Raw genomic sequence first — 14,919 nt, 5'->3', positions numbered from 1 at the left:
TGAAATACCTCAAGATATACTCACATAGAACTTTCTTTTATACCTGATGAATGTGTTGCTCTAGTGTCATCTCTCAGCATATTATATTCTTTTATCGCAAAAATTATATTGTCCCTGAAAAAATATTTATGCTTCAGATTGTTGAAAAAAAAAGAATTTGCTTGCCACAAAAATAACATTGTGGCCACATGTTTTTCTCTAAAATAATTCAGGTTCTATTATTAAAAAAAAAGGTATGGTTATATAGCTGTAGCTGAAAAAATATCATATCTCATTACAAAGACCTAGCCCCACATCAGTCGGTCAGTCCCTAATAGGCTAGCCAAATGAGAACAGGACCAGACATTCCTGGTCAATTTTATGTGTTTCATTGTGGTGACTACATACAGTTTAACTATGCCATCAATTTTCAGCACAAATAAGGTTTGATCCATATATGTTAGTCATAAAAATGACCAGTAGAAGGGGAGATATAATACCAGCACTATCCACTCTTACGAATTGTTGTGTCCTGTTTAGTGGCAAATACTTGTTAGGGTGTCAAATAAGAGGGATTCTGAGTTGGTGAAAACATAAGTGTGACTGACATCTTTATTGCTTTGGTAAGTAGTTAGCAGAGAGTTTTAAAAAATCTTGTTGCATGCTTTATTGCAAATGAAAAATATTTTTTGCCAGGAGCTGAGGCATCTGCCTCGTATCATTACAAGAGGGGACGTTTGGGTTTTTTAAGTAAAGGCATGGATGGAGTCATCAGTCATCCTGAAGACTTAGCAATGTACATTATTGTTAGCTGCGCTTGGGATTTCCATAGTTGTTTGAACATGTCTGGTGTGTTGCTGTTGTTGATAAGGAGGAAACTAAAAGTATATTATCATGACATTGAAGATTCATCGCCATCACCATCCCCATCATCATCCCCATCATCATCAAGGAAGAAGAAAGTTGACTGTGGATTTCAACTTATTTATGCTTTCAAGGCGACATTTTGGTTCAAATGCTGATATCTTTATCACTAGCTTGATAAAAACTAACTTCTGTACCTCGAAATGTCGCACTGAGAGAAAAAAGAAGCTGAAGTCCATAAGTCTGTCTTCATTGATAATAAAGCTTCTAAAATGCTTCTAAAATGTCACATGAAGCTATCATCGTCTTTATCATTAACCAGTGTTGTGGATGCCTCAAGGTTTACTTAAAAAAACCATTATACATTATCACTATTGTTGTCAAAAAGCTTTTTTTTAAGTTTACCCCCCAAACTATATAATCAATCACCTTAAACAATCATGTCACTTATTTTAGCCATGCGTAAGACAAAATGACATCAAGAATGGTCAATATTGAAATCAGAATAATATCTGGTTATTTATAGAGATTTGTGACAAGTGACTTGAGTACCAAATTTTTAGACATTTCCCAAGATAAAGTTATGTATGAAAGTACTTCTAAAGAGGAACCCTCATGTCTCTTAATTTCACTAATCCAAGAGCATGCTTTCACCACTTTATTGGCTGCTGTGATACAGCTGGAATATAGCAAAACATCATTCACTCATTCACCCCCATCCTGAGGTCAGTTGGCCAGTACCAGGCTCTATCAGACACTACATGATGGCTGCTGTGATATACGTAGCTGGAATACAGCAAAACAACATTCACTCATTCAGACCCATCCTGAGGTCAGTTGGCCAGTACCAGGCTCTATCAGACACTACATGATGGCTGCTGTGATATACGTAGCTGGAATACAGCAAAACAACATTCACTCATTCAGACCCATCCTGAGGTCAGTTGGCCTGTACCAGGCTCTATCAGACACTACATGATGGCTGCTGTGATACAGCTGAATACAGCAAAACAACATTCACTCATTCAGACCCATCCTGAGGTCAGTTGGCCAGTACCAGGCTCTATCAGACACTACATGATGGCTGCTGTGATACAGCTGAATACAGCAAAACAACATTCACTCATTCAGACCCATCCTGAGGTCAGTTGGCCAGTACCAGGCTCTATCAGACACTACATGATGGCTGCTGTGATACAGCTGGAATACAGCTAAACAACATTCACTCATTCGCCCCCATCCTGAGGTCTGTTGGCCAGTACCAGGCTCTATCAGACACTACATGATGGCTGCTGTGATATACGTAGCTGGAATACAGCAAAACAACATTCACTCATTCAGACCCATCCTGAGGTCAGTTGGCCTGTACCAGGCTCTATCAGACACTACATGATGGCTGCTGTGATATACGTAGATGGAATACAGCTAAACAACATTCAATCATTCACCCCCATCCTGAGGTCAGTTGGCCAGTACCAGGCTCTATCAGACACTACATGATGGCTGCTTGTTTTGCAAATTAGAGGGTGAAACAGAATGCACTCCCGTACCTAAATCTTGTAAAGTTGACAAGGCAGCGACTTCACACACAGCAAGAAATTGCTTCAGTGAAAAACAACTGAAATTCTCTCTCCATTGACAAATCTTATGTTTTCTTCATGATTCAGCACAGATGTACAGCCATAGAACCACATTGTACCCATGAGTTTGTCCGGACTTTTTTAGAGTTAATTATTACTTGAGTTAGCCAAATTCTTTTCTCAGAAAATGAAGAAATATCTTTGCTGCAATACCAGCAATGAGAAGATACCATTAAAACCGCCGTGACAACTGGCACGTAATGTTGAACATATGAAATATTACGTCGAAACTGGGTTTTTTTCCACAAAACTTGGTCAGCCATATGGGCCTTAACTGATAATGTTTCTAATGCAGTGTTCGTTCAGTTGTTCAAGTCAATTTTGACATTTCTCTGATGATATTGTCTGTTCGAAATATCACAGTACAAGGCAACACATTTAGGGACATTTTGTACATTCCCAGAATGTTGAATGTTAGAGTTCCACGAAGAAACATTAATGGTATTTTAGGAACACGCTGTTTTTGGAATGTCGTTGAGCCTTGAGGTTCAGCCTTGGTTTTCTGATTTCCGCTGTCACTCAAAATAGACTTTCAAGAATAAAACAGAAAATAGGTTTGTTCAAGAAACAAATGCTTTTTCAGGAGAAATTGATCCCTTAATTTGGAAATCTTGTTTCAGAAATTTGAAATGGAACGCCATAACCTTAATTTTATGGAGAGGCAGCTGCAAGCTTTTAATAACAGTTGAAATGGTCTCCAAACATTTTGCAGCTACCTCGCAATATGGGATCCTTCAAATGTGAAAAAAACGCCCTAGATGAGGTAAACAGGTGATTGTTTTCTAGGTTTCATGAACAAATAAACGATAATGTAGATGTCACTCGTCTTTGGTGGCAGACATATGGAGAGCTGAGTGATTGACAGGTTTATCAGCTGTGTGTAGAGACGTTATACATTGCATGAGACAGTCATGGGGGTAGTGTTGTGAGAAGGTTGTTATCGACAAGTGTACATGTTAATTACAAGCGTCCTACATGTGTTCTGTGGGTTGCGCCCATGATAACACATGTTGCTGATGTGACTGGTGGCATGGATTTGACGATTCTGACATCAGATTTATGTGAATTGGTTCACAAGGAAACAATGCGTGAAATTAACATTTGTCTCTTTCGGTTTCAGTAATGACTAAGGTTTTGAGGTAAATTGACCACCAGATTTTATTTTAAACAAATATTAAAATGAGATCTAATAAATTATGTACTTACGTTTTTGTCCATATTTTCTTGAGTTGTAAATAAACAGCTAGTACCGGAACAGAGAAGCTTTAATCAGTCCTAATCTGGCATGTTTGGAAGTGAGAGTCATTTTACAGACAGCACTGTGTGTATTACTCGTAAAATGTCTGGAAATAATTTTGTCCCAGCTGTCTATGCCAATTGTTGCCTTGCAGTAATGTCATGATTAAACAATAAGACATTGGATAACGACGTTGGGATCAGACAAAATGACTTGATGTTTTTGTCAAAGCAGATTCTGTACAATAAAGATATTCTTTTGTTTGAATGCAGTAATGAAGACTGGATTAGATTATGTTGTCAGTGTTAATAACATGAGCATTGAGTTACATTCTGGATTTAGAATCGATATTGCATCCACATGTTTGAGAACACTGATAGAGTTTATGAGGCATCATAGAGCGTGTATATATATGATGCAAACTTTTGTCCTTCACATCCTTGTCATAATTCAATAAAGCTGCAATGGGTTATGTATCATTATCCAGTTGACTGTGGAATTGTTCCCCCTTAAATATAAGTGCAAGAACTGTGTCTTCTGGGAATGTAATGTAAGTTTTCATTCACAGAAGATAGGAGGAATTAATATTTCATCAAAACACCAGAAGGTTTTAATAGCTTAACACACCAGTGAAGACCGAATAATCGATGAAGTCAAGAAGTCAGTTATTATTGAAGCCTATTTCACTTGCCATGTCCAGTCTGTGACTTTTGCCTCTAGTCTGAAGCCAAAGTCAATTAAACTTTCTCTGTCTAGTAAGCTTCTCTTGTGACAGCCTAAGGCTCAGCAATTCACAATGCAGAAGGGGGTAGAAACTAATTTTAGTCATTACCAGTGAAATAATCGGAATATATATGTGATGGTTGCTGTCCAAATTTGAGTAATTTCTGCTGGTCTTATGAATAAATGTACGTATAATTTTTGGTTGGCTATATTTGGTAGGAAGATTGATGAAAGTCGTAGACATTTACCACATTTTGATAGGGCATTCTAACCCTTGACCACAAATCCTGGAACAGCTAAAGGATGCAAATCTGCTCAGCAAATTGCACTGCTGTGTACTGAGTAGATGTGAATTAGAATTTTGTGAATTGGGTAATTTCTTTAAGTGATTGTCTTACATTTGTTGTACACCTGCTATAAACACATTCAAAAGTCATGTTAACATTTTATAATTTCACCACTGATTGCTTCAACACATACTGATAGGGTTGAACCACTGATTACTTTAACACATACTGATAGGGTTGAACCACTGATTACTTCAACACATTCTGATAGGGTTGAACCACTGATTACTTCAACACAAACTGATAGGGTTGAACTACTGATTACTTCAACACATACTGATAGGGTTGAACCACTGATTACTTCAACACATTCTGATAGGGTTGAACCACTGATTACTTCAACACAAACTGATAAGTTTGAACCACTGATTACTTCAACACATACTGATAGGGTTGAACCACTGATTACTTCAACACATACTGATAGGGTTGAACCACTGATTACTTCAACACATACTGATAGGGTTGAACCACTGATTACTTCAACACATACTGATAAGTTTGAACCACTGATTACTTCAACACATACTGATAGGGTTGAACCACTGATTACTTCAACACATACTGATAGGGTTGAACCACTGATTACTTCAACACATACTGATAGGGTTGAACCACTGATTACTTCAACACATACTGATAGGGTTGAACCACTGATTACTTCAACACATACTGATGGGGTTGAACCACTGATTACTTCAACACATTCTGATGGGGTTGAACCACTGATTACTTCAACACATACTGATAGGGTTGAACCACTGATTACTTCAACACATACTGATAGGGTTGAACCACTGATTACTTCAACACATACTGATAGGGTTGAACCACTGATTACTTCAACACATACTGATAGGGTTGAACCACTGATTACTTCAACACATACTGATAGGGTTGAACCACTGATTACTTCAACACAAACTGATAGGGTTGAACCACTGATTACTTCAACACATACTGATAAGTTTGAACCACTGATTACTTCAACACATACTGATAGGGTTGAACCACTGATTACTTCAACACATACTGATAGGGTTGAACCACTGATTACTTCAACACATACTGATAGGGTTGAACCACTGATTACTTCAACACATACTGATAGGGTTGAACCACTGATTACTTCAACACATACTGATGGGGTTGAACCACTGATTACTTCAACACATTCTGATGGGGTTGAACCACTGATTACTTCAACACATACTGATGGGGTTGAACCACTGATTACTTCAACACATACTGATAGGGTTGAACCACTGATTACTTCAACACATACTGATAGGGTTGAACCACTGATTACTTCAACACATACTGATAGGGTTGAACCACTGATTACTTCAACACAAACTGATAGGGTTGAACTACTGATTACTTCAACACATACTGATAAGTTTGAACCACTGATTACTTCAACACATACTGATAGGGTTGAACCACTGATTACTTCAACACATTCTGATAGGGTTGAACCACTGATTACTTCAACACATTCTGATAGGGTTGAACCACTGATTACTTCAACACATACTGATAGGGTTGAACCACTGATTACTTCAACACATACTGATGGGGTTGAACCACTGATTACTTCAACACATACTGATAGGGTTGAACCACTGATTACTTCAACACAAACTGATAGGGTTGAACTACTGATTACTTCAACACATACTGATAAGTTTGAACCACTGATTACTTCAACACATACTGATAGGGTTGAACCACTGATTACTTCAACACATTCTGATAGGGTTGAACCACTGATTACTTCAACACATTCTGATAGGGTTGAACCACTGATTACTTCAACACATTCTGATAGGGTTGAACCACTGATTACTTCAACACAAACTGATAGGGTTGAACCACTGATTACTTCAACACATACTGATAGGGTTGAACCACTGATTACTTCAACACATTCTGATAGGGTTGAACCACTGATTACTTCAACACATTCTGATAGGGTTGAACCACTGATTACTTCAACACAAACTGATAGGGTTGAACTACTGATTACTTCAACACATACTGATAGGGTTGAACCACTGATTACTTCAAAAATTCTGATAGGGTTGAACCACTGATTACTTCAACACAAACTGATAGGGTTGAACCACTGATTACTTCAACACATTCTGATAGGGTTGAACTACTGATTACTTCAACACATACTGATGGGGTTGAACCACTGATTACTTCAACACATTCTGATGGGGTTGAACCACTGATTACTTCAACACATACTGATGGGGTTGAACCACTGATTACTTCAACACATACTGATAGGGTTGAACCACTGATTACTTCAACACATACTGATAGGGTTGAACCACTGATTACTTCAACACATACTGATAGGGTTGAACCACTGATTACTTCAACACATACTGATGGGGTTGAACCACTGATTACTTCAACACAAACTGATAGGGTTGAACTACTGATTACTTCAACACATACTGATAAGTTTGAACCACTGATTACTTCAACACATACTGATGGGGTTGAACCACTGATTACTTCAACACATTCTGATGGGGTTGAACCACTGATTACTTCAACACATACTGATGGGGTTGAACCACGGATTACTTCAACACATACTGATAGGGTTGAACCACTGATTACTTCAACACAAACTGATAGGGTTGAACTACTGATTACTTCAACACAAACTGATAGGGTTGAACCACTGATTACTTCAACACATACTGATGGGGTTGAACCACTGATTACTTCAACACATACTGATAGGGTTGAACCACTGATTACTTCAACACATTCTGATAGGGTTGAACCACTGATTACTTCAACACATTCTGATAGGGTTGAACCACTGATTACTTCAACACAAACTGATAGGGTTGAACTACTGATTACTTCAACACATACTGATAGGGTTGAACCACTGATTACTTCAACACATACTGATAGGGTTGAACTACTGATTACTTCAACACATACTGATGGGGGTTGAAGTGATGATTACTGACATCTCATGGTGATAGGTCTAAACTGATGATTACTTCAACGCAAACTGCTGGGGGTTTGAACCAATATTGGTTTCTGGACAATCCTCCATAAAATGTGAATAAGCCAAGTCTGTCACTATTAAGGATGTTAACGGCAACATGAACAGGCTGATACTGTTCTTTTTTTTTATGATTCCTGATGAACAATTCAATGATTGGGAATAGATAAACCAAATTCAACTTGTAGACATAACATATGTACACAGGTTAACTTCAGAAGCCAATGAAGTCAGTGAGTATGAACAAATAACAATGCGTATAACAATGCTGAGCACTCTTCTGTGATACAAACCAAGAAAAACTTTCATTCAACAAAAAAGTAAATCTTTTTAAGTTTCAGATACATTATCTTGTCATGGTCTTTGAAAATATAAACATTCTGTTCTGTTTATTCAGTTTAATCCTCACTATAGCATGTCATTCTCCTCTAAATGAAATCTACCTGCCAAGATAAGCACCAGTGCATGCCATTGTCTGAATTGTACGTGACATGTTGTTTGCCTTTTATCTGTCATCTGGGTGGATACTGTGTACATGGACAATTGTTTACATTGTTTCTCAGCAACATGCTCAATATCACAAAGGCAATCTGTGGATTCTTTTTTTTTTCCTACAACTTGATAAGACAGTATTCAGAAAACATTCAGTCATAAACTGTAAATAGAACAGCAAATATAGCCAGTTCCTGTTCAGGGGATGAATGTTCTCTTAAATTTGGAAAACAAATATGACTTATCTGCCATGCATGTCATTCAAGCAGAGCACAATAGTCGCCTTCAGGAAATCAAACTAATTTAAAAATGAAAATGTGCAAATGAAGACGTGTATCGGAAGAGATAGTCCGTACATCAAGACAATAATTGTTCTTTTACTGTGATAAGATGAAATGGGATCTTGAGAAATGGTAAGAGTGTTATTGCTTTAGAAGATAGCGTTGTGTAACAGCCACACTGCCGGAGGAGGTAAACGCCTCTGAGGAAACATGCTTCTCCACCACTGCCACCAGTTTGATGGTTTCCGAAATAATCATGGCCTTTTTCTGGGTTTCTTGGAGTTCATCCAAGATTGATTTTTTTAACTGGTTTGGAGATTTCTTGGTGCAGTCCGTGATCAGAAATTGAAAGTTGTAAGTCAGGTGGTGGTTGAAATGGTGTCACATGTCTGTTGATGGTGTTTTTGTTTTAAGATTTCAATAAATTCTTATCACAGTGTACGAAACTGAGAGAATGAAAGTAAAGGGGTGCTTGTCATACCATTGTTTATGTTAAAATTTCAAAATGAGGGTTTTTCTCAGATTAAGCACTCTGGGAGCTTAAGGACTCACTGACTGAAGACCTGCACTAGTTATTAGTGCTGCTTTATCAACATAAGAAACAAGTTTGGGATTGAATTAGGAATTCATCATCTAGATGAGATTTTGAATTGGCTGGCCAGATAATTTGATGCCTGGAAATGTCTGAGCAGAAATAATTTGTTCCGTTTTCAGATAAATTTATGTATTAAATCATGTTATAAGATACATAACCCTGTTGTATCAATAAACAAGATCTTAATACAATATAAATAGGTGGCACACATGCACTGCAACTCCTGCAGTCAACTGAAATCTGCATGGCAGTCGCTATGTTGTCTATGAACCGGATGTCGATTTCGTTAAGGGATTTTGATTGGACTTTCCATAGACTCGTTAATCCAGTCAAAATGTAATTCCATAATTCCAGTCTAATTCGGAAAGGGTGGATACTGGACTTCTACAGTCAGTCATCACCCTTGCCTCAGGAAGATGTCACACCAGGTAGCCATGGCCATGTACTTGTCGTTGGAGGGAACCTCAGATTAGGATCTGTGGTGTGTCAGCACCATACCTGTGCACGTGGGCTTCACCGTAGATGTAAATGTGGAATGACTTTAGGCTTTGCTTCCTTGAAGCTGACATGCCATTTTATCCAATTCACTTGCCCACTCAAGACAAGTAGTCAAAGTGGGACATTGGCTGTTACATCAATCTCTAGTTTGTCTGGCTGAGCCTTGATTATTTGAGGCTGCTGTCATAGAGCTGGAATAATGCTGATTGTTGCATTATATGTACCTGTGTGTGTCATGCCATACAGGTGTGTCATGCTGTATAGGTGTGTCATAATACATAGGTTTGTCATGATACACCTGTGTGTGTCATGCTGTACAGGTGTGTCACAATAGCTCTGTGTGTCATGCTATATGAGTGTGTCATGCTATATGAGTGTGTCATGCTATACAGTGTGTCATGCTATATGAGTTCGTCATGCTATACAGTGTGTCATGCTATATAAGTGTGTCGTATTATACAGTGTCATGCTATATGAGAGTGTCATGCTATACAGTGTGTCATGCTATACGAGTGTGTCATGCTATATGAGTGTCATGCTATATGAGTGTCATGCTATACGAGTGTGTCATGCTATATGAGTGTGTCATGCTATTTTAGTGTGTCATGCTATATGAGTGTCCTGCTATACAAGTGTGTCATGCTATATGAGTGTGTCATGCTATATGAGTGTCATGCTATATGAGTGTGTCATGCTATATGAGTGTGTCATGCTATATGAGTGTGTCATGCTATATGAGTGTCATGCTATACGAGTGTGTCATGCTATACGAGTGTGTCATGCTATATGAGTGTGTCATGCTATACGAGTGTGTCATGCTATACAAGTGTCATGCTATATGAGTGTGTCATGCTCTGTCTGCGTGTTACAGGAAATGGAGAAGAAGATGCGGACGCAGCACATTGAGGACATGAAGGCCCAGACAACAGCTCACAGGGCTACAGTGGAGAGCATCAAGGAGCAGGCCGACAGGGCCAGGCTCACCGAGGTGTCCGACATGGCTGACAAACACAAGACTGCACTAGGTACACCATAGCTATATAGCATGGGCTGATCCAGGACTTTATGTATGGCAAATAAATTATGTTTCTATCGCTTAAAGTGTATGTGCCAGTCAAACTAAAACCTTCTTCTAGAGGAAATTGAGATGTTGATTATCAAAACACGCATCTCCTTCAGTGTCAGTAATTATACTGAATTTTTAGATGACAAATGTGTCAGTGGAAAAAGGTGTTTATGATTGAGCCATGTATTACAGTACGTGTTAATAAGGACATCATATTCAGTACACAGTGCAAGTACTTAGTGTATAGACCAGTATTATTATGTTGGTGATAACTATGGTTCCTCCTGTGTATTACAGCCGAGCTGCGTGATGAGCTGACCAGCTCCCACCTGCAGGAGCTGGAACAACTGAAGCTGAGCCACCAGGGGGAGCTGACAGCTGCCAGGATGCAGCTGGAGAGAGCTGTAGAGATCTCTAAACAAAAGGTAACAACACAAGCTCACACAGTTAACCACAGCTAAATTAAGATATCTGCATGATGTCAAACTGAAAGTAACAGGTATTGTTAAGTTGCATATTTGACATTTCATTATCTTAGTCAGAGATGGCTTACGATGTATAATCGTGTATACACTAATAATAGTGCCAATCCCCCTGTGGGATTCAAGATCAGAATAGGACCTCGATGTCCCATGCTTGTCAGGAGCCAACTGATGAGGAAGTTCCCTTGTGGGCCTGTCTGATTATGTATCATAGTACCCTGGTGGCATGACCATTACTCATGATTCAAACATTGCTTTTTCTGGCTATGATGGGGGGCACGGGTGGCCCAGTCATCTAAGGCGCCGCGATTCACTGTGCAGAGTTGCGTCCCTTGGGCACGCCAGAAACCTATGATTGTGGGTTCGAATCCTGGTTTGCCCCCATTATGTTTCTAGGTTTGTCAGCACCATACCCGTGCTCGTGGGTTTCACCAAAGTGGTAAGTGTCTGCGACCTGCATCACTTCGGGCTTTCCTCCCACATTAAGCTGACACGCCGTGATATAACTGGAATACTGTTAAAAGCGGCGTTAAACCCAACTCACTCACTCACTCTATGATGAGCAGGCCACAGTCATATACCTGGAATATCACTCACTGTGGTGTTGTATAACTTCTTGTCACTCCCTCACTCACTTTCCCAATCATAGGACAATGACCATTCACTGAGGATAGAAGATCTACAAGGGGAGATAACTCAGCGGGAGCGGCACATCAAGAACTTGGAGGAGGAGATACGCAAGTTGCAGAATGACATTGATCAACTGAAGAAAGAGATCACCACAAAAGGAAAGGAAGTCCTCAAAGCCAGGAGTGATGCTAACAGCAGACTCAAGTAGGTTGGATGTATCTGGGTTGGCAAGGGGGTGGTGGGGTTGCCTGACCCCCACACATTAGTGTGTGTGAAGTACGGTCTTGGTGTAATGGCTGGAATATTGGTGATGGGTGTAACACTGTTCACTCAAATGTGGATATAGTACAGAAGTGCTCAAAGATATAGCCCATATTCCAATCCTTTAAAGTAAATAATATGACACAAACTGTTTAGTTAACTTCAACACGTTTTCTGAGAATTAATCATCTCATTTAACTAGTGGGTATGAAGTCTAACATTTGATAGGTCAGTTGCACAAATTGTAAAAGCCCACACAAGAAGCAGGATGGTTTGTTCAGGCATTCTGATAACACAGTCGACTCTGAAAAACTCAAGAATGACTGCTGAAAGGCCACAAGATAGATCTAATAACCATCCAATTATTTTCAAATTTTGTACGTCATTAACATTGTCTACAGACTTTACAAGCTGAACGTGTAGAGGTGTGCATGTCCTTAAAGCACATGAAATCCCAGTCACCAAACTAATGACTCATGTAATAACTAATAGTATGGGAAATTCTCAACAGCTTCCAGGTTAGTTAAGTTCTCTCAGCATTTGTTTATGCGCCTGACCTTGTGCCACGCGCAGGTTACTCCTGGCGATAGCCATCTACCATGTGTGCCCCTCGTCTCACCATCAGGTCTCAAGAGGAGCAGCTCCAGGGCCGGCACCAGCGGACATTGGACAACCTGTCTGCTGACCACATCCGTGAGATGCAGGACATGGTGGCGCAGTTCAACCAGGCCCAGGATATGCTGAAGGATAAGATCTCCGAGCTGCAGATACAGTGAGTGCACACTGCATTGTATAGAGGAAATACTCCACACCACCTTACAGTGGGCCCTTGGCCGGGGTCAGTGGCTTGGTTCATGATGTTGTCTGTGTCAGTAAGCAAACCAGTGGGTAGTGTTGATGGTTAGGCAGATGAAAATAATTCTTGGTTCACATCAGTAAAATGCAATAAAACAACTCTTTTTTTGGTTTCAAGACTAAAATTAAATTGACAGTGGGTTACATTTTTTCAAATTGAAACGAAATCTTTCCACAATAGGACTGGACCATGGCAGATAAAATCCCCTGAACATTACTGGAAACTGCATTGTAAGCAGATCATTTTGCACTGGGTTTTTATTTGGAGCTCCTTTTTGCCTAATGGTAATGGTCCTGCATTAATGAAAGTACCGGTAGGACCACACACTTTATTGCTTCTATTTTTAGTGGGGCATCCATAATAGATGTAGCTTGACGTAACTGGAAGCTCTTGTGTAAATACATCAAGGGAAGGTGCTTGGAGGAAGCTTCTAATTGATTATAGGGGGGTGACTTAAATACCACCTCTTACATTGGTTTCTTTTCCTCTCCGGATATATACTTACCCGGCTGTTAAACACGAGACTGTTCCACACTGTAATGTACCTGCTGTGGTTAGCAGCATACATGCACCTAGCTGAGCCAAATGGTGGCACCACTTCACATCTTGTTATGTATGCTGTTATGGCTGTTGATGGAACAAGAAATGACAGTCCACTTGTAGAGATAAACAGTGCAGCACTTGGGGTAAAGCCAGACTTACATCTGTTGATTGTAAGTTTAGTTCTCATATTAACCTTGATTTTGATTCTTGGTGTGTTGGTGCCATACCCATGTTCATAGGTTTCACCAAAGTGGGAAATGTCTTTGGCCTTGGCCATTTTAGACTTCCCTCCTTCATAAGGCTAACACGGCATGAAATATGTTTCAAAGTTGTGTTCAACCTATGTCACTCACACTGATACTCATTTATCGAAGTAGGCATCAGTGGACTTCTTAATGACATTCAAGGGCCTCTGTGGGATGGTGAAACTAACAAAGGACAGGACATAATCTGGCACTTTACCAAGCCAGTAGAATCTTATCATGGGTATGACTGACATATTTTGTCTCTACCATTCTGTGTTAAGAAATGTATGCTATAAGACGTTCATGTTTCATCAGCGTTAGAAATTGGCACTAGCCCTATAGTCCAAGCCAAACTGCCCAATGGTAAAGGTATCATAAGGACTTGTAGAAATTTGCCATTTTTAAGGGTTTTGCTATATGTTATAAGGAATAGTGGACGAAAACTGTTAGTTTCTAACCCTGCATCATGTCCCCAAATGGCAACCAAGGTATAGAGCTGAACACCCCACTAAAATGCTGATCCTGTAGATGTGTTGGTGTAGATAAGATGCTGTTTCTGGTGTTGTCTTCACTGGAGTAGTTCACGAGGTGTACATGGGATTCCACCAATACACTCAGTCTGTTTGGATATATCAACATTGGAGTGGGTCTTAAGTTGTATTAGGAAGGAATGCTCAAGATGTCTGTCATCTCCTGTTTGGCATGATGCCTGCAAGTGGGTAAGTCACTGGGATGCCGGATTTCTGCCGAAATACATTTCAGTAGTGTCATAACAAGGGTTCACGGAGTCTGCCACTTGTAATGCCATCTTTTTATAATGCCACATAGTTCCTTACATAATGGCAACAACGTTTCAGATAATGGAGTTTTAAGCTGTATGATTCTGGATTCATTTCCTAAGTCTGTAGGGCAGTGAGTAGCCACGAGGTTAATGCGTTCGCTCATGATGCAGTTCTAGTTCCACATGGGTACAAGCTGTGACGCACATTGTCTGTTTCTCAACACTACGTGACTTGTTTGTTGCTAAGAGCAGCATAAGACCTCAACTCACTGCTTACCTCTTTGTAATGTTGCCTCAACATGGCCAGGTGTCACAATAACAGGTTGTAGGTGTAGGTGTAGTGAGGCGTTTGCTGA

At 39.7% G+C, this 14,919-nt stretch overlaps 1 protein-coding gene across 3 annotated transcripts in view; it reads left to right on the top strand.

Moving 5' to 3' along the window:
* LOC124116983 (protein FAM184A-like) overlaps window positions 1-14,919 on the top strand; it is a 106,281-nt gene that overhangs the window by 84,000 nt on the left and 7,362 nt on the right. For all 3 annotated transcript variants that reach the window (XM_046478658.2, XM_048393516.1, XM_046478651.2), the window contains 4 exons: window positions 10,571-10,724; window positions 11,063-11,190; window positions 11,897-12,081; window positions 12,764-12,910. In XM_046478658.2, coding sequence (XP_046334614.2) covers window positions 10,571-10,724; window positions 11,063-11,190; window positions 11,897-12,081; window positions 12,764-12,910 — 614 coding nt within the window. The remainder of the gene's footprint in view (window positions 1-10,570; window positions 10,725-11,062; window positions 11,191-11,896; window positions 12,082-12,763; window positions 12,911-14,919) is intronic.

Source organism: Haliotis rufescens, unplaced genomic scaffold, assembly GCF_023055435.1.
Source record: "Haliotis rufescens isolate VD_foot unplaced genomic scaffold, xgHalRufe1.0.p SCAF_12, whole genome shotgun sequence".
Lineage (NCBI taxonomy): Eukaryota > Metazoa > Mollusca > Gastropoda > Lepetellida > Haliotidae > Haliotis > Haliotis rufescens.
The sequence above is the reverse complement of the archived record's forward strand: the minus strand, read 5'-3'. Positions and strand labels throughout refer to the sequence as shown.